General features: G+C 42.8%; 2 protein-coding genes across 5 annotated transcripts in view; both read right to left on the reverse strand.

Annotated features, from left to right (window-relative positions):
- The window catches only part of actn3b (actinin alpha 3b), a 41,333-nt gene extending 30,961 nt beyond the window's left edge, over positions 1 to 10,372 (reverse strand). Inside the window, exon 1 of the mRNA XM_037759365.1 lies at positions 10,238 to 10,372. Coding sequence (XP_037615293.1) covers positions 10,238 to 10,372 — 135 coding nt within the window. The remainder of the gene's footprint in view (positions 1 to 10,237) is intronic.
- Positions 10,373 to 12,104: 1,732 nt separating this feature from the next.
- rbm14b (RNA binding motif protein 14b) lies at positions 12,105 to 23,871 on the reverse strand. Of its 4 annotated transcripts, XR_005205180.1 has the most exons (5): positions 23,638 to 23,853; positions 19,938 to 20,290; positions 18,579 to 19,629; positions 15,322 to 18,355; positions 12,105 to 14,585 (listed from the first exon to the last, which is right to left on the reverse strand). XR_005205180.1 is itself a non-coding variant. In XM_037758265.1 (4 exons), the coding sequence occupies exons 2-4, from the start codon at positions 20,284 to 20,286 to the stop codon at positions 18,034 to 18,036; spliced, it is 1,701 nt and encodes a 566-aa protein (XP_037614193.1). In that variant the 5' UTR covers positions 20,287 to 20,290; positions 23,638 to 23,855; the 3' UTR covers positions 12,105 to 18,033. The 4 variants fall into 4 exon arrangements, 3 of the variants coding, with proteins under 3 accessions (XP_037614193.1, XP_037614192.1, XP_037614194.1); XM_037758265.1 differs by having other exon boundaries at positions 12,105 to 18,355; positions 18,579 to 19,608; positions 23,638 to 23,855; XM_037758264.1 differs by having other exon boundaries at positions 12,105 to 18,355.
- Between the last annotated feature and the right edge of the window lie 255 nt (positions 23,872 to 24,126).

Here is a 24,126-nt window from a genome sequence, read left to right on the forward strand (position 1 = left end):
AAGCAGAGATACACACACACACAGGACAGGAGTATCACTGTGCTCGAAGGGATAAGGTTATGACAAAAACAAAACGACTTGGATAAACAGGTACTGCGCCTGACAATCCTGCTCCACATTATCTACAACCTGGGTACTCCATTTATTTTTCTGTCCGCGGCTGAACAACTCGTGGGAACGGATGGTTAACCTGGTTCAGTCAATCACCTTTTCTGACACAACCATCTGTCTTGGTCGTCATATTAATTGCTTCGGCTCAGTGCGGGGAAACATTGTGTCCTGCTCTGCTCCATTATGCCGCCTCACATAGCGTTCCGCTGCCACATGGTTCCAGGTTGCTGTGCTATATACCAGATTGATGATTGAACGCGAGCCAAAACTTAACAATGTGCTCGTCCAGCAACTGTCTCCGTGTGCAGGTGTTCACTTGTCACGAGCGCCAGAAACGCTGACAGCAATCGAAGAGCAGGAACGCAGTGGCACATTTCTTCGGGTTTAATGATGGTAAGAAGTCAAGGTGTTGGCAATTATTTAGGGAAAAGAACTACCCATTTGTTGGTATTAAAATGAATGAAGTGGCATTTTGATGTCATTTCAGCTCACTGATGATGTTGTGGAGCCTAATTAGGGGGCGGACAATTTAAGATTTTCTGGTAGTGTTGATGGATTAGAGAGATCGCAGTTGCACATGAAGGGAGGGATAATTCTTCAAATATTTCTGATTCCAGTTTTTATGCACGCTCACTGATGGCCTAGCGACTAACAAGACTAAGAGTCTACAGCCATGCTAACATGTTCACAATGACAATGCAAACATGCTGATGTTTAGCCATAGACTGTATATAAGAAGTGGACGTAGTCACCATGTTGTCACTCACTGGTTTGTGAACTGCCATTTTTGAAACCTCGAGTTTGGCATTTTGGCTGTCGTCATCTTGTTTTTTTTGGAACCAGATGTGACACGAGAGGGTGGAGCAAAGTACAACCAAAAGCTGAACAAGATTTTTAGGCGACCAAAATGTTATAATTAACTTTCATGAACTGAAAACACGCTGTGAAAGGGGTGAAGTTGTGAGACGAAAACGCGGACAACTCCCAGACCAGACAACGCTGCAAACATCATGCTGTATTGAAGAAGACTTGAAACTAGCGGTTGAGACCATAAACTCATGTTTACAATGTTTACTGAGGTAATAAATCAAGTGAGAAGTAGGCTCATTTTCTCATAGACTTCTATACAATCTGACTTCTTTGTGCAACCAGAGGAGTCGCCCCCTGCTGGCTATTAGAAAGAATGCAAGTTTAAAGCACTTCCGCATTGGCTTCACTTTTCAGAACCGGAGGTAGCCCACTGAGAAGATAAGTCAGGGGATCACCAAAGTCTACAGGATTCATCCACTGGTCACCATGAATGTCTGTATAAAATGTCATGGCATTCCCTCCAAGAGTTGCTGAGATATTTTGGTCTTGACCAAAGTGGCGAACTGACCAACAGACCACCATTGCCATCCCCCTAAAGCTACTCTGCTAGCTTGGATGAAAATATGCCAGCTTCATGAAAGGAAAATCTATCGTTTTTGATGGAAAAAAACAAGAACATACTATTTTTGTAATTGCTGGTATGCTGTTATGTACGATGACAAAAATAACCAACAAGAACAAAAGTAATATTTCATGCCACTGTGACTTTCATTCGTCAGTGAGGTCGTATGTAATAACTCTGATTTTCTGCTTGCGCTGCACACGCACAGCATCCTTATCTGTCATTGTTCACTCTAACACTGCCATCACCCTCTTTCTTGTTACACGAGTCAACAGATGAATTGGCCGACTGCGTGATTGATGGCGGAGAATAAAGGTGAGTGTACGGGTTCACGGTTGACGGCAGCAGGACGCAATGAGTCTTTTGTTGTTTAATGAGCTCTGGACTGCAGAGACTGACATGAGAGACATGAATTGGTGTAAGTGGTTGCGGAGGATTTATGACGGTGCGGCTGGCCTGAGAAGGAGGACGGGTTGGGGGGTAGAAGAAGGAGGAGGAGGTGGATGGTTGTGTCTAATTTCAGAAGGCAAGTTCTTTCTCTGAAATAAGACGCAGATCTGGGATCAGATTCCATCTTAACAGGAACCTTGATCATACGTCTTACGTATGTGTGACACTGATGTAAGGTTGTCTAAAGCAACCCAGCTACATTTCCCAGCATTCTTCTAGCCAAAAGAGCAAGTCACTGCTGACCTTGCAATTCTACTCCTGCCTCCATTAGAGAACAACAAAAAGGTTATTTAATGCTCTAGTCAGATGATCCTACAACTCAGATTACACTTTATTTTGTGAAACTGAAGTGACTCCGGATTGACCACGTGTGACTGTACGCCTCGTCATTCAGGAAGTCCTCGTTTAGCTGCTAGCTCAAAGCTGTTAACACCTAAAGCGTGTCTGAGGCAACAGCTAATAAACATCTTTCACTCCGCATGAAACAGCTCGGAGTACAACGATGGCTTATGTTGTTCATCGACTGCACAAAATCCGAACAAAATCCATGAAGTTACATCTCAAGGTTAGATAAAGTCATGGCCCTCTGCTAACATTTTGCAACTGCAGCTTTTCAGCCATTATGAAGCACATAATGATATCTTCATGACCTCAATCCTATTATAGGAGACCCATCGTCTCAGCAGACTGACGACTGTAACTTCTGCTACCACCTTTCTATAAATATCCATTGAACGCAGCCAGCATTCGGACCCAATTGATTTTTCCATAAAGACAGGTTCAGTGTTCAGTTTGTCTCATTACTACAGGAAAGTGACCGGTCGACATAAATGCAGCATTTGAGACTGACACCATTAGGGCCCGAGGTGACATTTTATCGGTGTTCGGCCATGTATCCTCTGTGCGTCATTTGTTAGCGAGGTCACAGACTTGGCAGCTTGTGGCTTTCTGCTTCCTCATAAACTAGACTCAACTTTCAACACCAGCACAGAGCCTAAAGAATAATACTAATAACTAAAACTGGGATGGTTGCAACTTTGTACAGCATAAACTTCATTTGTTGACAACACAGATTGCGTTACTGCAGACATAACTGTAATTGAATAGTAACACCACTGTCAAATGCGCAACTTTCTCCAACTGATCCAACCTTTTATTCTATTTACAGACCCGCAGGATTGCTCTGATCAGATCAAGATGATCGTCGCAGCCCATCAATCGTCATTTCTACTTTCGCCCGGTGGATTCTGACACCGTGGTTGTATCACGTGTCTACTTTCGCCAGGAAAACACTGTTTTCTGTCTTCAAATTGTGTCCCAATCCTCACAAGAACTCACCCACAAAACTCAACAGAAACACACGTTCACGCTAATAAAATACAGAATATGTCACACATATGCACACACACACACACGCACACACACTCCTCAGCCCTTCCAACGGCCTCTCAGGACTCCTGCACTAAAGCAGTTTATAGAAGCCTCCCTACATGGACACGGCTTCTGGAATAGCAACTGCTATTTGATCTGACTGCAAGTTCTCTCACCTCTCCACTTACGTTTAACCCTCGTACACCTACTCTCCACATGCACCGCACAACACACATACAGCGCACTGCACTGATTAATGCTATTATTTTGACACAATTCACCTGGAATAAACTTTGGGGGACTATTTCCTTTTATCAATGTCCAACTCACTGGACCGTGAACTCATGCTAAACGTGGTTGAGATTCATAAAAAGATTTTAGTCATGATTCAATTCTCATAAAGTGTCAGATGAGTTGCATATGTTCTTATGAGGTAGGAGGGTCCAAGGTGAAGGTTACAGTGTTCCCTGTAATTCATGTCGTTTTTTTTGTTTGTTTACAAAAGTTAAACATATGAAATATTGAAATGACCACATTTCTGGTGAATGAAAATGTGCTGAGAGGTCTTCAGAGATCAGCTCGACAGGGTAACTGTTCCTACGCCGGGATCACATGACCCTGACAGAGTGAATCATGGGAGGGAATCTATCTAAGATGCCTAGTTGCATCTTGGGATTAGGTACTGCAGTCCCGAGCAAAGTGAGCATAAATCAGCAGAGCAGGTCTAGTGCGGCGAATTACAAATCAGTTCTGCGATTTTTTTCCACTAATGGTGCAAATTAAGACGATGTCTCCGAGGTGTCCTTTACACTCTTTGAAAACAATCCTGTCTTTCATCAACTTACATTAAAAAATTGTGTACTTTCATCCTCTAAAAAGAGACTTGGATGAATACATCCCATCTCAGATAAGAGATCAGTTTATATGCTACATTACTATGCAACAGCATGTCCCACTGTGAAGGGAACACAGGGCAAATTCATCATCAATGGTAACGTGATTTCACCATTTTCAAGTTAACTGATTGATTGTAACTCTGGCACATTTTAAAAACACCAATGTTTAGTTGAGGACATCAACTTCGGCCTAAAGGCCTAAAAATGTCTCGCACTAGGAAGGATTTGAAATCTCTTGTTTGGACAGCTTTTTCTTAATATGACATTTTCAAAAAAAGGCCACAGGCTAAGCTTAAATATAGCCGTCATCCAGTGAGGAAAGAGCTACCTTCAATGCAAATCACTGCCGATGTATTCCCCCGAAAGAAAGCCAGTGTTTTAGTATTTATGTCTCAGGAAACATCAGGTATAGGTGAGGATCAATGACCCCGTCTGGCTGCTGCGCTATACTGGCTGAGCTGTTAAAAGTGCAAAACGAGATTAGACGAGAATAGATTTGATTACGCAGCGCCCTAAGATCTCTCCTTCGCCCGCACAGAGGGACATTACATTAGGTTGAGTGGATAAATATCCCATTACTGAATGTAACTTTATAACGCTCGAATCTGACGATGATCAGTCTTTTGGCCACTTCATTCATTTTACACCCTGTGGAATATGGGATGCAGGAGGATTACTGTTAATCCTGGGAATAGATGTTCCTAATTAGGATTGGGCAAAAAGGATTGATGTATCCGTCACATTTGTTAGCATGATTATTAAATTTACATGACACTTGCAGATGAGACTGGGTGATAATTCAATATTTTAGGTCAGCATTCGCATGTATTGTGACAAGATTCTAATATTAATTTAACACAATACAGTAGAGTTGTTCCGATACCAGTATGGGAAATGTGTTCGATACTGTTTAAAATGCGGCATCGGCTATCGACGAGTACGCCAGTCTATGCCCCGATCCGATACCATCATTTATTAATTCAGAAAAAAAAAATCTACTTGTTTAACTGGAAATCAATTCTTCTTCTTTGTTATTTGTTCATGTTACAACGTGTTTAACCTGAGCCAGGCCATACAACAAAGATAGTAATACTATCATGTCCATACACGGTCAGTAGAAAGCAGCTGTTAAATAATAATAACTTTACATATATATATTTGTTTTAATCACACTGGTATCGGAACAATACTCCGTATCGGCTACCGCAAGTTCGGATATCGGAATCGGGAAGGGAAAAAATGGTATTGGAACATCTCTACATTACAGTATATTTTTTGAAAATAGCAGGATTTTCTTTAATCAAACACTACAAAAGAAGTTTAATTAAAAAGGATGTTTAACTTTTAACCATGTGATTTTGACTACTTTAGTAGATATAATCACATATCAATGTTGTCACCCATCTTTACAAAGTTAAATGTAAAACCAACAATGTAGGACAAACGGACAAATAAAAACTGGGCGACTATTTTTACACTTCCTTAAGACAAACGCCAATTTGAATATGGGAGGAGGAGAAGAAGTATATTTGAGGATATGTATATACAATAAGCATTCACCATGAGGCTAATAGGTCAGCTGAGCCCATGGGCCTGTTGATAACCCTATGTAATGTGTATTTATAGGTTATTGCAAGCATAAGCTTGGCTGGGCAGCCAGTCATTCACTTAGTCAGTTAGCAGCTGAACTCCTAAACTATGTGAAACAGAAGATGACTTCAGTCACAACGGTGAACTTTTTGTTGGATGATATTGATTTAATACTTCAATACATCATACAAAGAAGTAGCCAAACTACAACATATGGGTGCAAGTTATTTCATGAAGTGTCAACTATAACCCTCTTTCTAATTAATAGCCACATGTTCAGCATTACAGATGGTCTTGTGAGTGCAGGCCTCTGAAGTGAGAGTTAAATCTTTAAACAGCTATTGATCCCCCTTGTAAAGATCGCTAGTTTTTTTTGTAGATGTGCTCGAGTAAGACCTCTCTAAGCCGTCAGCGCAGACATCAATAAGCTACATCTACTTCTGTCCCGAACTGGCCTGTGTTCGCTGACTTAAACTGACAACCCGGCCCTTCTTATTTCTAGGATTACAGTTGCTTTGAGGAAAGAATATCGCCAAGACAAGCCGCAAGCCAAATCGCATCACTGTGTCCTTTCGTATCTCATTCCATCTGACTCCGTTCGCTGGATGCGATATCTAACACGATTTTTGCCAGCTGCTATTAAATAAAAATCCAAACCGAGCCATGAATTATTTAGCCTAGCTGGATAAATATAAACCAATGTATCAAGATGTACAGTTCAGACACACTATTTCTAATGTCAAGTATCAGATTCTGCATCTCTGTGTTGACAAACACACGTCAAGGGGTGAGCAGCTTTTTCCACTGAAAATTTCAAGGATAGAAGAGACAACAGGTGGTGCGAAGATTTCCCTTCATATTCATTACACTGCAAAATGATGCACTGGCTATATTTATGGGCTGATATCACCTCCTTAAGCTAGATTTTACATGCCGAGAAGAGCAAAGGGGTACGATGACCTACTCCCCCAGGAGGTTGAGAGGTTGAAGACTAAAGGGAGTCGGCATGCTTGGCCGTGCGAGGTTTTTCAAGGCCTATTATATCGTCTTACATGCAAATGATTGACAGGTGCAGGAGACAAAAAAAAAAGAGTGACTTTTCTAATAGACAAAAAAATAAGAAAAACAAGATAAAGTGTGCCACGGACAAGGACATTTCAAGAATGGTGGCAAGAGGAAGTGTTTCGACCTGACTGGAGAAAAGACTGAAAGCAAGAAATGAATGCAGGGAGGGAGGGAAGTAGGAGCCGAGCAAGTTGAAGAGTATTTTTAGGAAGATGTTTATTTGTAGGTCTGTGAAACCAACCCGGGGTGTATATCTACCATCCTTGCCATCTCTCTCTCTCTCTCTCTCTGTTACCATCTGTTGAGGTCTCTCAGCCTGTCACAGCGCTCAGGCTCTATAGGTTGGGGGACGTTTGCAGATTCACTGTAAAGTAACATCTGAGCATGCCTGTTAAAAAAATGCCGCTGTTGCGCTGTAATGCACCACAATAGTGCAGATTAGGCATTATTAGATTAGATTAGGTTAGATAAAATGAGATTAGATTAGATTAGGTTAGATTAGAGGAGATAATCCCGATGGGTAAATTGTGCCAGGCGGACATGAATAGAATACAGCAACAACAAAAAAGGATATAAATTGGTACAGATGCATTAATATATCAGCATACTTTTGAACTTTAAATATAATATCACTCTGATTATGTTTTACTGTAATTGATAGATTGGCCTTTTTTGATAAGAAGCATGTAAGTTATAATAAGCAACATGACAAAGAACAACATTAAAAGAAACAACATTAGTGCAGTCATATAAAAAGGCACTCTGTTCTGTAGACATTTCCTCATTTCTGGAAGACTCAAAATAGACAAAAACAATATTACATCTGTTTTACAATAACAATAATAATACGATTTTTTAACCTGTCTTTCAAATTGCGACTCTTATTCAGCCAACAAAAGATGGTAACGTAACAGGAAGTGGTTATGTCTACAGGTAAATTACAATAAAATAAAACTGAATTCATACTTTTGTAAATATACACAGTTTTTATAAAGCTTGTTTTTAATTTACTATTTAAATGTTCATATTTTTATAGTTTTATTGCACAAGATGGGTTTAAAATGTGGCCTTTAAAATATACTAAAATGTCTACAAACTTCTTCAAAACCCACCTTCACAGAAAGGTAGCAATCCCTTGTTTTAAATTTCATTATTGTTGACTTTTTGTACAAAAAGTCTTATGTTCAACATTTTATTTTGACCTATCTTTTTATTCTGTTTTGTTTTTATCTTAATGTTTGCACTATTTTAACTTATGTAAAGCACTTTGTAACTATGTTTGGAAAGGTGCTACACAAATAAAGTTTATTATTATTATTATTATAATTACAAAAATAATGGCAAATGCTATCAAACGACCTGATAAGCTTGTTATTTACTTTACTCTGTGATTTGGATGTAATGTTAACTAGCTAAACATCAGTGTAAAGGTCTAAAATGGTGATCACATGAAGTGTAAACTAGGAACTAGGATGATTCACATATAGCAAACAGTTCAACTGTATTAAACTGAAATACAAGAAATGGGAAAATGGAAGTAGAGTTGCAGCTTTCTTGCACAATATCCTACATGTGCCAACCTTAATATCAGAGTTTGATACTGAGGAAAAGTTAAGGTACTTCTGAATAACAAGAAATGATCTACCTGACAGCTATTTTCAGCTTGAGCTCCAGGATTTCTGCTGTGGAGGAGGAAGATGCCAGCTCTGATCACTTCTTTGCAAAATGCCGAAACAAACAATTGAACTATCTTGAAGCTAGAAAACCAGGGATGCTAATATAATAAATTCCACTTACCAAAACTTTGGCAGGACAATTTGTGTTTAATGGGGGAAACATTTAAACATTTAAACAAATGATAAAAGTGTATTACCCTTTGCTGGGAGTTGTTTCTGTCCTTGTTTTGCGGCTGCAAGTTGACTTTTAGCTCAGACAGCTAATTAAACGCACCTGTCAAGCTCATCCTCTGGGGGCCAACTGGTCGCCTAGGCAACGGATAGTTTAGTAGGGATGACAACTTCCGGTTAAAAAAAAAACAAAACTATATTTTCACGAATATTTTTTTATATATTATTATAATATGTTTTTGTATTTATGAACTAATTAAATAATTGACTTATCAAATTAAGTGTCAGTAACGTGAAAGAAAAAAAAGGTATATTTTCACTAATATTTTTTTATATATTATTATATTTTTTATATATTATTATAATATGTTTTTGTATTTATGAACTAATTAAATAATTGACTTATCAAATTAAGTGTCAGTAACGTGAAAGAAAAAAAAGGTATATTTTCACGAATATTTTTTTTATATATTATTATATTTTTTATTTATTATTATGATATGTTTCTGTATTTATGAACTAATTAAATAATTAACAAATCAAATGAAGTGTTAGTAACGTGAAAGAAAAAAAAAGTATATTTTTGTGTATATTGTTCATTTAAATTACACGTAACTAGACCAAGTTATCTGTCTTAAATAGCTGGAAAACTATCAAAAGTATGAAATGTTTCTCCCTTCACTTCACCCCCATTAAGCTGTCACAGCTCCAAAACTGTGGAATGCACTTCCTATAAAGATACAATCATCCAACTCTGTATCCACTTTTAAAACACTTTTGAAAACACATTTTTTTAAATATTTATACATATTTATGTATATATACTGTATATTTGTTTTATCAACTTGTCCTACCATTTTACCACTTCTATTATTATTGATATGTTCTGTGATGTTCTGTTTTAGCAGTTACCATATTTGTTTTACTCTATCTGCTTTTATTGTCTGATATTCTGTTTTAACAGTTACCATATCTTTTACTTTATTTATCTGCTTTTATTGTCTTGTGAAGCACTTTGTGACATCTGTTTTGAGAAGTGCTATATAAATACATTTATTATTATTATTATTATTATTATTATTAAGTGCTTTAAACTTAAAATCCTGATTAAACGTATGCACATTTTATAATTCAAATGCAGGCGAAAGACTGTGGGGGGTGGTATTATATTTAGACAGTCTTCGCAAGGCAATCTGGGGGTAACTGAAAGACAACACTGAGAAAGTTCCAAGGCCTAAAATATCTGCCCACACAGCTTCCAGCATGAACTGAAGTGCCAGGTGCGAGGACAGCAGATGCCCAGTTTTAATGGTGGGCTGTTTTAGACTTTACACAATCATGGTGAGGCCAGTGATTCCCAAACCAAACCATTTGTTAAAATGCATAAAAAAGTCACTCATTAATAGTGTGAGGGCATGGGTCAATCTGTGCGTAATTACGCACAAGCGTAAGAGCCTCCAAATCCAAAAACCTACCTTTCTCTGCTGCTTCTCCCAGGCAGGGTCCAGCAGCAGGTCCCTGTCCCAGTCGTCCTCTTGGGTCATGTACCGCTCTTCAGTGGTGATCGTGTAAGAGTTGCTGTATGTCATTTGGGTTTCGACAGCTGTCATCGTGCCGCCTCTGTTAGGACTTCACGTCCTCCTCAGCTTATAGAAAGAAAAAAATTAACCAGCAATGGACGACGCCGTGAGAGGCAAGAACCACCTTGAGATAGTTAAAGGGGGCTGCAGAGACCAGACTCCACTGGTGCGAGGTGCCTGTGCGTATAGGTGGTGCTCCCACTACCAGAAAACCCTGCTGGCCAGGGTGCTCCTTTCCTGGTCAAAAGTGGCACACGTGACAGCATCCCAATAAGTATGGGAAGCGACAGCTTGGGTATCAGGTTCTGAACCTAAAATGGTTTAAAAGGCGGGGTAGCCTCCTGCAGGCAGGGTTTTACTGGCTCGTGAGTGGTGTGGTGGGATGTCACTTACGCCCCCCTGGCACCAGAGAGGTTTTTATGGCCTGTGCAATGCACCTGTTGCTGTTAGTGACCCTCAATGCAAACCCAGGCCTCTGTCGTTTCAGTAGTCTACCTCTCCTACCACAAAACAGGATCAAAGAACTGAATCTAACAAAAAAAAGACTAAACAACAAAAGAAATCAACAATTTTAGTAATCAATCAGCCATGTATTTCATTTTTTGAGGAAAAATTACAAATATGTTCTCATGTTCCAGCTTCTGAAATGTGTGTATTTGCTGGTTTTCTTGGTCTTGTATGATAGTAAACGGAATACCATCAGACGTAATCAATGTGAGCTCGGGCTCTGGGAGACTGAGGTAGACATGTTTCACTATTTTCTAACATTTTGTAGACTAAATGATTAATAGAATAATCGATTAAATGATCAGAAGGTTAACCAAAGACTGACTCAGGCTGCAGGTAAATGCATAATTTGTACTGTCTCTTTTCGTTATAATTTATTGGGAGTGACATCAGGTGTACAGAAACGTACAAATGGAGCATAAATGTAAAAGATTGTCCCTCCATATTTTGGTATTTTTCCCCCAAAGCCCCCTCCCACCCAACACCTCATCCATTGCCGATGCAGAAAGGATAAAGAACAAAAAACTAAGTTAAATAAAATAAAAAAAATAAATAAAAATAAAATAATATAATATAAAATAAAAAAATAAAAAAATAAAGTAAAATAAAATAAAATTAAAAAAAATAAAATAAAAAATAAAGTACACATTGACAGTAATGATAATAAAAGGATGAATCCCAAACTACAGATAAAAAAGGCTGATAAACTTTACCATGTACAAATGGACGATTTAACTGTTAGTGGTCATTGCTGTTAACATAAATCAAACTTTATGATGTCGTGCAATTTAGCTGTGTGGAGAGAAATACATCTCATATGCCATAAGTACATTAGTCTGCCTAAATACACTATGTATAAAAAAAAATTAAAACATATACTATACAAAATACAAGTAGTCTTAATCATACGGAAGCACGGTCAGTCAGTCAAAATAAGATAAAAGGGGCTGCCATGTAGTAAAACTTCTGGGCTGATCTGTGAATGGCAAATTACATTTTTTTTCCAGTTTAAGGCACAACATCATATCCTCCATCAGGGATCTTGACGAAGGAGGTGTTTATTTTCTATCATAAACTATACCACAAGGTCCAGTCCATAAAGAAATATTCTTGGCAATCTGTATTGCTTGTCTAAGTACATAACTAACTAAAACACAACACCCTTCGCCGAATCACTCTAATCTCAATAAGACTTTTACCTGGTTAAATAATACATAAATTAAAATTAGAATAAAAGAGATTCAGGCACTTTTATGAGAAAAAAAACAAGAATTTATTCATGATTTGCATGCAGACTGAAAAATGCCTCCGAACATTTTATAAGAAATACAGATCAAAAAGGGCATATATATGCATACACAACCTTTACAATAGAATTTGTGTTTATATCAGGATTTGTCATTCACAGTAAACATGTTGACGCAAAGATTTCATCTAACATTCATCAACTAAAATGCCCCACCCCATTTCCATTCGAGTTTGTGCTGGAACTAATTTCCTTGAAATGAGCCGATTCATATTGCCATCCTCTCGAGGTGACACGTATATCCTGTCACCCTTCATGTTTCTTTGGAAACTAGAATGATGTATATTATAATTAATCAGGCATTTAAATGTAACTACACTCTGCTTGGTCCATTAACCTACTTGAAGAGGCTTAGCTACTGTGTGACTATTTGTGGTTACTGTTAATGTGCTACTACTGAGCTGAGGGAACTGTAAACATAATGCAACTATGTGAGTTTTGATAATAATATGGACCAAAAAAAAAATGGACAGGGGGTGGACAAAATAACATGAACACCTTACAATGTAATGCAAGCCAATACCAATCCTACACACAAACCTATTGAGCTTCTTAATAATAAATGCAGGGATATTATATTGAACTGCATTACATTCTGCAGGTGTTGATGTTGCATCAACCCCCTGTAGATGAGGTAATGACTGAGGTATGACTCTACCGTTATTGTGTTTATCTGAAGAAAGGATGAGCAGCAGTAGAGTCTGATACCTGTGATTCACATCTGTGCTAGAAGAGCTAGAATGTTCACATTGGCTAAACCTACTGAATCTCAACTTGCAAAACTCAAAAGGCAATATGGTTCTATGGGGGTTGTGTGCTCAAACCTAACTGGAGTGTGTTCCAGATGCACACACTTCTCAGCTGATATACCTGCTGCAGGAGAACAGATGTACAGAGATGTGTACATGAAGAGCATCTACGATTCTTCGGCTGTCCAAAACTACAGAAGGCGGGAGGACGGGGGAGTGGGTGAGGAAGTAAGGGAGGAGGCTGCAGCGAGGCCGTCAGTACAGCATGAGGACGGGGGCGGGGAGGGGGGTTTAAAAGATGCGTGGCTGCATTCACCCAAGCACGGGAAGCCCAGACTCGCAAGCACCCGAAGAAGCCTTTTAGTGAGGAGTTGGGAGAGTGGGGAGGATGAGGTGGTCGGAGGGAAAACATCGGAGCACCACGCGCCCTGATCATGGAGGCCGGGAAGGGAGTCAGCCATTTACGTCTACTCGTTCTAAAGCTGCAGGGTAATACTTATAAAAAATTGGCTTGGGGTTGCGTTGTTTTCCTGACTACAAGTACAGTAATTTGTGAAAAGATTTTCTTGTATCTTGGGTGCATACAATGTCTGTAAATCAGTTGCATCCAAGAAATGGACACCTCAGAGTCAAAGCTGCATTATCAGGATACACTAAAATGGCACCCAAATCGACTGTTATCAGGCCCTTAAATAGGCGTTATCAGTTGCTATAAGCGCCATAGATGTATGTCATTAGGGGCCTACTATGCAAAACTTAAAAGCAACACATTCTAACATGTTGTAAAACTGAATGAAGCATCATGTTTTTGAACACAAACAAGTAGGCAAGTAGTAGGTCCCTACTGACCCACATCCATAGGGCTTATAGAGACTCATAACGCCTATTTAATAGCCTGATAACAGTTTAATCGGCTGAAAATGTCCAGTGTATAAAGGGCCCTTTTCAGAATAAGATTCTGGCCGGTAGATCTTACAATAGGGTCCTCCAAGATCAGGAAGGTGAGGTTAGGGAGCAGCTTTGGACAGAGGATCCTTCCACTACCAACTCACCTTATAATCAACTCATCTATTCATCCCTTCTCCTCCTCCTTCTTCCCTCTCCTTTGTTTGTTAGGCAGAACACAGAAGGCAACGCCCTCTTGACTTCATCTTGCAGCTGTCAGAGCAAACAGCCGGACAACTCATTTTGACATACCGAGTGTGGAGGTCGTGTGTGAGGGTTAAGCTCTCTATCTCAGCACATAGACAATCTTAACAGGTAAAAAAAAAAAAAAAACACATACAAGTCACTCAGAGCACATACCCAGCCAGTCCAGCTGATCCCAGTTATTAGAGGAATAGAGCTGCCGTACCAGAAAAGTCCTATAGGAACCCTGAGATTGAGAATCTACAGGTCAGACTGGCCTCATACCTATAGGCCTATCTTATAGGACGTTTCTGATTGGCACACAGGCTGTGAGGGACCCCAAAAGTAAGAAAATTGTTTTAGGTTATCACTTAATGGAGCTTTTGGGAAACAGGAGTTAAGATCCCTCCCACAGCCATGTGGAGCAAACCCAGCATTCAACAGTTTTAGCAAAGCGATTTTGTCCCAACAGTGAAGTCTCTCTGTGTGTCATGTTACTGAGTCCCGGCGGCGGGCCACCACACATACACAGTCCATTGGCACGCCCAGGCCTCTATGGTATACAAAGGAGGGTGGGGAGGTTGGGGGGTCAGGTGGGTGGTTCTGGGAAGTTGAGTCCGAGCCAGAGCCACGAACCCAGATCCAAGGTGGCGACGGCGGTGGCGGCGGAAAAAAAAGCGCTGTGTGTGTTTGTGTGAACGGCGGAGAGGAGGAGAGGCGCACAGGGACAGTCGGGGTGGGATTGAGGAGGAGGAGGAGGAGGAGGTAAGAGGTAGGGGTGGAAGGAGGGAGGGGACGGGACGGGAGGGGGAGGTGAGGGCGGCGAATACGGCGGTGGAGAGGAGTTGACTAGCGGGCAGGGGAGGGGTAAGGGTGTGTCCGCATGTGCCAAGCCTCACCAAATCAGGAGTAACACCACCCAATAAAGTTCCTCAGACATCCATGCGCTCTTTCTTTAAACACACAATCACACTTCCCTTTATTTACTAGCTCAGACACCAGCGGGACAAAGAGGGCACAGTCTTGTATGCTAATGCGAGACAGGACTCTTGTGGAAAGGGGTCCTATAGCCCCACCCCATACCCCACCCGCCACCCCCACCGATGGCACTGCCACTGCAGCAGAGGAGGTGTTACGGAGCGGGGGAAGGAGGGGGGAAGTGGTGATGGCGGAGGAGAGGAGGGGGGGGGAGGAGTGTTTGGTCAAGGCACAGTCAAAGGAGGGGGCGGCAGGTGGGGGGGAGAGGAGAGGTCAGTGCTTTTGTTTTTTGGTTCGTTTTTTTCATTTACCTTGGTGGTGAAGGAGAGAGAGAACAAGTTCCCACTGCGGTGGCGTCGCGCTTAAAAGTCGTCCCCATGGCTCACGCCGCCACGCTCACGCACGGCTGCACGCTGGCCGTCCCAGGTGGCCCGGTGACCTAATTCAGTTGAGATAGTTAGTTCAGAGCTGGACTGTCTTGGACTGGGCTTTTTTTTTTTTGCGGCAGAGTTTACAGATTATCACACATGCAGGTCTGAGAGTAGACACAGAGACACACGGAAGGGGGGAGAATTTGGTGCAGCAGGGAGAGACCAGACCAGACGCACACCCATCAACCCCCAGAAAGAGGAACTGCTCCACAGATCAAAATGCACCCAGGCCATTCTATCTGTGTGCCTCTCCCCAGCTCTCAACATGATGCCACAGCGTGTATAGAAAATCAATTTTAAGGACCGTACTCAGCCTTTCTTGCCAGAATATAATACTGAAGTGCATCTGAAGTGCAAACCCCTTCGTCTAAATTTCGGTTTGCACCCAGTTTGAGAGGCTGGAGAGAGAAAGGAGCACCAACCCGCACTTACCCTGACCAAAGAAAGCAAAGCTGGGCCAGCATCTACACCTGTGTGGTCGTTTTTACACAAGAGAAACAGATAGTGGAGAACATAAACAAGAAGGGGAAATGTCCAAACCCTTTGCTTTCTTTTACCACAGTAGTGAGCCAAACATTCTTTATTATAATAATGATTATAGTATACATATTCTCAATAAAAAGCATGCCAATTTTTTTTAAAATTTTTTTTTTTTGTCTTTTCTTAAAAAAAAAAAGGCAAAATTAAAGTACTTCTCTAAAAAATACGGTCTCAAACATGGCAAACAAGACATTTCGCAAACCACATAATTCTACAAAGGATGCAACTGGTGTGTGTTTGTATATACAACACAGAAAGATTACACTGTGAGATGCACTTAACCACTAAAAACCACAGGGGGAGAGGGGAGGGGGGGGAAACAGCGAGGCAGTAAGGTGATTTCGGAGGGTATGTGTGTGTGCGACAGACCGCTGTCGAATAGTAGTTGCAGAAAAATAAATCCAAGTGACTGTTTTAAGTGATTGTAGAAACCAGATGGAGTTTGCCACTCAGGAAAAGCAAAATCTGCCTGTTTGTTGTCCTGGAGCAGCAAACCCCACCTACCAGATCCAATAACCGCATCAAAACAGACACAATTTTTGCAATTACAATCTGAAGCAGGTCTGGTATTTGGAAAAAGTAGGATAGTCGGGGCGACTGGAAGACACATCCCCACCTCTCATTTCATTGGTGCTATATCACTGTCGTTCCTGCTTAAAACCGGCGGCTAATTATGAACCCGTGAGGCTCAGTTTGTGGCTTTCTTTTTTTAAAAACCCTATGATATGAAACAAATCTTGTACAGGAGTGCAAGTCCACGAGGTGGATACTAAGCTCTGGGGGGCTCCTGTTTATCCCCTCCCCCCTTGAAATGATTAAAAAGCACTTGAAATGGGAGATCCCTCCACGTAATGCACTTCACTCAAAGCTTATAGGCACATAATTGAGCTCGTCACATATCATGATTCCAATAGGATGCAGCGTAAAGATCCTTTGTAAACAGCTCATTCAGTAGTCACACATGGATTTTTTTTTTCTCCATTTACAATTCATTACACCCCATTTAATATGTAAACTATATTAAAACAAACACTATTTTTTTTTTTTAAAGGCCTCTAGACATGTTGGAGGACTTAATACAGACTATGTACAAAAATCCAGCTCTTCCCTGCCTAAAGCGCTGACCCTGTACCTCTACGAAGAGCAGGAACTAAACTGCTGACTGGGTGAAAAGCGTGGAATAGAATAGAATAGACTGAAGTTTACTGTCAGAGGTAGGCAGCTGTATTTAGAGAGAGAGAGAGAGAGAGAAAGAAAGAGAAAGAGAGGTGAAGCAGTGTCTTCCAGTGTTGTAGTTAGAGTACAGGTGGGGGAAAAGGGTCGAGGAGAGATCCAAACATACATTACAGTACGTGTTATGTGTGCTTTTTTTCTGCAAGGTGCAGTCTAAGCTGCTGCGTTTGTGCGCTGCAAGGTCAGGAGCCCGCACATCTACGCTCTCTCTTTCACACTTCACTACATCCACATCACATTCAAGACAAACACCCCTTCCCCCAAAAAACAACCGTGGTTCTGTTGGACACAATGCAATGCAGCCTGTACACAATATGTGTTTATCTGACTTCCCATCTGAATACATTACAAATGTAAACTCTCCAACGTAAGGCAAAAAAGGTTTTCAAATTAGCTGCCCTAACTGATCATCTAGGCCCAAGGAGGATGGCTGATAAAGAACTTTTATCGTAGATTTGGCCGTAGAAAAATCATAACTGGGTTGCGGAAATAAAGGCATATGAAACGACTGACTGGGTCAGTCTAATACTGGCACAAGTGTGAGACTGGCACGATAAAAAAAGTAAAACTGAGAAGCACAAAGAATGCCCGTATAACAGATGAGAGCCTCCCTTTCATGGCTGCACTGTGTGTGTGCAAACAGGACCAAGGTTAGCGGACCAAGTCCCTTGAAAAGCAGGTTAATAAACCCCCAGTTTCAAACCCCAGGCGCACACACATTCTCTCACACACAGCTGCTGTAAGGTGGTCAAGTTTGGGGTGGAAGAGGGGGATGGGGGATGGGGTTCAGGGTGGGGGGGGGCAGAGAGTTGTGTGCGACTATCGGAAGGGGGGCTCAGGCGTGTGAAGGGAGAGTTCGGGGCGGCGGAGGATGGCCTCCTTGCGCGTGGGCGGCGGCAACGGCGGCTCATACACCCTTGGCGCAGCCATGGCGGCTGCTACTGCCGCGGCGGTGGGAACCCCTGGCCTGAGGGCATCCAGCGCGGCGACCGACTGGGCGGACATCGCGGAAACAGTAGGGCACGCCGACACAGCCGACACTCCTTGCATGCCAGAGATGGCCGCCACTGCGTTTGGCGGCGGGTAGGCGTACTGGAACTGGGGGTACTGCTGCAGCTGCTGGTAGTACTCCGCATAGTACCTAAGAAAAGGGAGGAGGGGGGATAAAGAGGGATGGGTTGAGGTAGGGAGAGGGACAGGATGGGCCACACAGTGGGAGTAACAAGAGAGTGGTAAAGCGAAAAAGAAGCATGGAAAATGCAATAATGCATTAATCAACCATGAGAAACAAGATTGTAAAAACTGGGAATGTTTCAGAGTCGCCACATAGCTGGCAGAAAAGAAGTTTAGGGACCGTGTCCTACCTGGCCATGGGGTCCTCTGCAGCCTCTGCCTCTTCTGCTGCTCGGCCAGCCGGCGTCGGGAGCAGGGGTCGGCGCGGCTTGGCTCTCTGGTACATGAACGGCTTCATCACGGGGTCTGGCAGCAGAGGTATTGACCTCCGTAGAGGACTGCGGTCCCTCTCGCCAGACTTCGCCGCAGCCGCTGCTGCCGCAGCAACCACTGACTGCTGGTCAGCCATAACCTGCTGGCCCTGGGCAAAGTAATGCGCCTGCCTGGCTGCCTCAAAGATGGCTGTAGTAGGGTCCGCTGCTCCCATGGCGCTTATATGAGCGTAGTGTGGTGTGGCAGCACCATATATCGCTGGAGATACAGTGTAGGCGGGGTTGACCGCGGCCGCTGCCTGCTGCATTTCTAATCCATGAGCGGCAGACAGGTAGATGTGGGAGTTGGCCATAGCTGGGGTGTAAACTTGAGGTGAGTAGGCAGCAGCGGCTGCTGCGGCCGGAGACGCGGTCATCTGGCCGTAGATGTTGGGGGTCATGGAGCTGTACATTTGGGTGGCGCCTGATTGAAGAGCTGCCTGATTGGCCACTGTTCCATAAAGCTGACTGGCAACATTGGCACCATACACCTGGCTGGCAAGGGCACCATAAACAGCTGGATTCACTGGATTCCCGTCAGTGCGTGTGCCCGTGGTGATCCCGGTGAGAGCCGCATATGTGGGATCAAAGGTGGAGGTGTTGTAGACTGAATTGTGCACGCTTTGTTGGACCTGTAGTGGCAGGCCAGCGGCTGCAGCAGCGGCGGCAGCCAGGACCGCCGCCTGACTCTGGTACTGCTCCAGAGAAGGCTTCCCCACGGGGCATTCTCCAGCATAGTGGCCCTGCTTTCCACAGTTAACGCAGGGGATTTTTCCCGTAGGCGCCTGCTTGCTGGGCTGGACCTTGGACAGCTCTACAGACAGGGGGCGGCCCTTGAACGAGGTGCCGTGAAGGGCCTCGATGGCCTGGAGCGCGTCTTCCTTGTTTTCCATGTGGACAAAGGCATAGCCTGCGGAAGAGGAATGCCTGGCTGTCATTGAGCGCAGGGACAACAGTTAGGATCACAGTGGCATCGCCACGGGCACTTACTTATGACTTCTATGAACAAGTATGAACTGCGCTAAAGGAAACCACCTCGTCTATCTTTACAACAAGGATACGGGCATTTCCTGTGTTGCACATTGAGAACTTTGCACCGGTGTATCATAACAACACATCACGTGGTCTTACCTGCACTATGACAGGATTTCACTCATACACTACTTCCTCAATTTTACTTGAGAGATGTTACAAGGAGCGTTTTAAAACAATTGAAATGGTACAAGGGTCTTTGCTCACCTTTGACTTTATCACACTCAAGAACTTTTCCAAATGTCTGGAACAGCTGCTGGAGGTCCTCGGTGGTGCACATCCCACTCAGATTACCCACAAACACCTTGGTGGAGTGCAGCGGCCTTCCCCTCGACTCCTCCACCACCAAATTCCGCCCGCGAAACTCCCGTCCATTGAGCTCCCGGATGGCCCGCTCGGCGGCGCCCTCGCCCTGCAGGTGCACGAAGGCAAACTGTCGCAGCACGCTGCAGCTGACCACCTGGCCGTAGGGCTCGAAGATGGCTGACAACTCCTCCTGGGTGGTGTCCAATGCCAGGTTGCCCACGAAGAGCTTCACTGTGTTGCTCTTGTCCATGGCGCTGCGGAGGAACAGAGGAGTGACTGTGGTTAGAGATGAGGAGGGGGATTAACTACACAGATGCCACAGACGTAACATTTACTGGGTGAGCACAAAGCCACACCTTTGGCTCTACGGAAGTCTGGTGAGTAGAGGGAAGTACTGGAGTGCAATTATCTGAATACAGGGACATAGCTGACCTAGCTATTTAGGTTCTTTTCAGGGCTTCAAAATATCTGTGAGGAAGGGAGTGCTGCTGACTCTGAATTAAAAAAAAAAAACAAGACTTCCAAGACTTAATTTCTCCAACATGAAACTTCTGCTTATTATCCAGCGATAAGGCAAATCCAAGTCTAAAGGTACAGAGATTAAAGCACACAAATACATGTAATAAACTCATTCATTTGGAGGACATGATAAAGAACCTCAGCGCATGAATGAGCAGCCAGATTTGCATTCAAATATCAGACCTCACATTTGCCTGTGAGAACTCAGATAATCGGAGCAGAGCAGGGATTCCCTACAGGAACCAAGGAAACACATCACAGCTAAATATTTTCAATAGCCTATATATCATGGAGCAAAGGCAGTTTGAAGGAGGATCTCATTAAAGATCTCACTCTCACTTGAGAGGAGGCTGTAATTACCCATACGGTTATCATACACAGGAGACATCCAGGGAAAAGGAGCATTTTACACCGAAACCTTCAAGTGAGAACACTGTGTATCAATTCACATGGCAGAAAGGCCTCTTTGTGTTGAAAAAGCTGCCTTAATTAAAGAGGACATATAGGATTTTGTCCTTTCCTTTAGTGTGTTATATAGTTTTTTGTGCATGTAAAAGGTCTGCAAAGTTACAAAGCCCAAAGTCCATGCCAAAGCGAGTTACTCTCCCCCACAGAAACACTGCTCCTGAACTGCCTGAAACGCCTTGATTGAAGTTCCGCCAAATTCTTCCGTAACGTGGTGATGTCACCAAGTAATACATTTGCATAATGCATGCCCAGTCAACACATTCTCAATCCCAACTCGTCAAATACCACCGCTTGGTCAGTGCCCCTCGGCATCGAAGACCGACACACGGGGTGCCCCTCTTGCGTTACTTTTGGACGCACCATGGACGGCGTGTCAACATATGCTCGTTACATGCATAGTGTCCTTTCAAAATAAACTTCTGTTTTCAGAGGAAGTTATGTTTAGGCAACACAACCACTGAGGGTTAGGAAACGTTCGCGGTTGACGTTAACTTAACCGATTAGTGACTTTTGTGACTAGTGACTCACGCGACTCAGAGGGCTGACGATACTAAATGACTCACGGGACTGACGATATCACGTTACTAAAGACTGACGTGACAAAATAAGTCAACGTTACTTTTAGTTTCACAGGGGACACAAACACCGGTCTCCTGGTTGAAAGTGTTTGTTTGACCCATCCACCAGCCCTCCAGCTATTAGTACTACGTCACTTGCTCCGACTGTCGAATAATGCGGTCAGGTTTACATTGGAGTTAGTTGAAAGCCCGATTCGTCGCATACTGTTGCTATAGGGTGCCTCCGTGCGTCGGTTCCGATGCGTAGGGGGCACTTACCGAACAACGTTTTTTGACGAGTTGGGAGTGAGAACAGGTTGGCCTAGCGGCTAGTTTGGCACAACTTTAAACAAAGCTAGTTAGAGTGGAGCTGGAGCGGAGTCCGAAGAGTTTAGTTCGGCTGACCAATCACAACATGTTCTGGTAGAAACCCAAAATACAAGTATCATACTTGCCAACCCGACCGATCTTCCCGAGAGACTCCTGTTTTTCATTGCCCTCTCCCAGTTTCCACTCGGGCTTACATTTCTCCTGATTTATGGCAATTTTTCACACCTATTTTTCCTTTTTAGTTATCTCAACCTGTTTATGGACCTGTACAGCGAGTATAAGCCCTACCGTTTCCAGGCCGGATAGCAATAGAGCTAATGTCTTTTCCCGGCGGAGGAGAGGTGCGCGTGGTTTGAGCTACGCTTGCCGCAAGTCACAGCATCACAGCAAAAGCTGGCTGGCGCAAGCCATTGGACATAACGGGTTTCAGAGGGCAGCGGTTGTCGCATTGTGTATGAAAGGGCCTTCAGTAAGTGGATGGAGAGTACTCAATACTCAAGCAGGGGCAAAAAATAAAATAAAACGAATGATTAGTTTATACCAGAGATTCACATAAGTTCAGGCCAGAGGGGCAAACTGATCAGTTTTCTTTCCTGAGAATTAAAAGTAGGTCTATTTAACACAAAAACGTGGTTGCAGTGTAGCCTGCTTGTTATTTTCATTCATCAAAAGTCACCAGCATGCGAGAAACAAAGTCTCAGACCCTACGCTTTGGTTTTTGAAAATCCTCCCTATTTTTGAAGTCTCAAGGTTTTGCAAGTATGACATGTATGCACTTGAAAACAAGCATATTTTCTTCCTCATTTTCCCTTCTCGCTCGCTTCTAAATCATGTCGAACTGAGAAAGTATTTCTACCTACAGGTTTTGGTGGTCTCCTCCTCTTCCTCCTAAACAACCTTCATGTCTGGCTGTTAATCAAAGGGCAAAGTGGAACATGACACCAGAGAGTGACATTTCTATTTTTTTGGTTTTGGCTCCCAGAGTCAGCTGGTATATACTGACTGGACTACTACCTCTTGTACTGCTGCTTGAGAGCTTTCTATACTGATATATACATATGAATGTACCCCCTGTGTTCCATATGGCTGCTGCATTAACACTGGGTTCATGTGAGGCATAACAAGAGGGGGGAAGCTGGTTTTTTCTGATGACGCAGCACGACGCTGAGTCAACACATTTTTTTAACGGCTCGGGCCATTAAAAAAAAAAAGCGAGAAAAATGGCTAAAAAAAGACGCACGTTAAGTTGTTTATAGACACAGCTATTACCCCCAAGTACAAAACACAAATGTGAACGGCGTGGCTGTATGCTTATTATTATTGGTCTTCACTCGAGGTGTCCAAAAGCAAACAAACAAATACAAAGGCGCAAACAGAAACGGGATACAACAATAACTTGTTTTACGCAACAATGTTGCAACATTCGAATTCAGCAACACATGATTCGAATTCGGCAACATGGCTTTCAATAGGAGTCCGATAATGTAACAACAGGCACGTTCTTTTTTTTTTCTCCCCCCGCACAGGAATGGATACAGTGTAACACCGAGTGATTTCCGTGCAACAACACGGTTATATAGTCGTCGTCGCTTTTAAAGTATACCCGTCAAAAAAAACACTCGCGCGTAAAAGACGCATAGGAGTTAATTAAGCTCCCCATGCGGCTCATATGAGGAAAATACTGCAGGGAAAAAAGGCGATTAAATAAAAAGGATCTACCATCTTACCTAGGCGGTGCTGTATTTCAAAATGGTAGCGCCTGCTTCCGTTTGCATGTCGGGCATTCTGCTGGAGAGGCTGCAGAGGGGGAGGGTGGAGGAGGAGGAGGTGGTGGTGGAGATGTGGTGGTGCATCACCAGGATGCTGAATCCTCACAAATATGACTCCCATGCACACAAAGTCCCCTTAGTTTAATTCATCAGAGCCACTAGAAGAGTGAAAGGCTGCCTCAGAGCTGCACAGGGTTCTGCTCTAAAGGGAGTGAGTTCAATTAAAGAGCTCATTATGTCACTTTTTTTTTTTTGCTTAACCACAGAGGACAGATCAAGTGCGAGATTTACTGCTAGTGCATGTTTTTGTATGACAAAGATGAAGAAGAAAATTAATCAGCAAAAGAAAGTTGATTTATCAAGCAAAAGCTCCACATTTCCTGGTTCCAGTTTTTCAGATTTATATCATTTTTCTTTTTTATTAATGGTTGGACAAAACATTTAAAT

Source organism: Sebastes umbrosus, chromosome 22 (assembly GCF_015220745.1).
Source record: "Sebastes umbrosus isolate fSebUmb1 chromosome 22, fSebUmb1.pri, whole genome shotgun sequence".
NCBI classification, from domain to species: Eukaryota; Metazoa; Chordata; class Actinopteri; order Perciformes; family Sebastidae; genus Sebastes; species Sebastes umbrosus.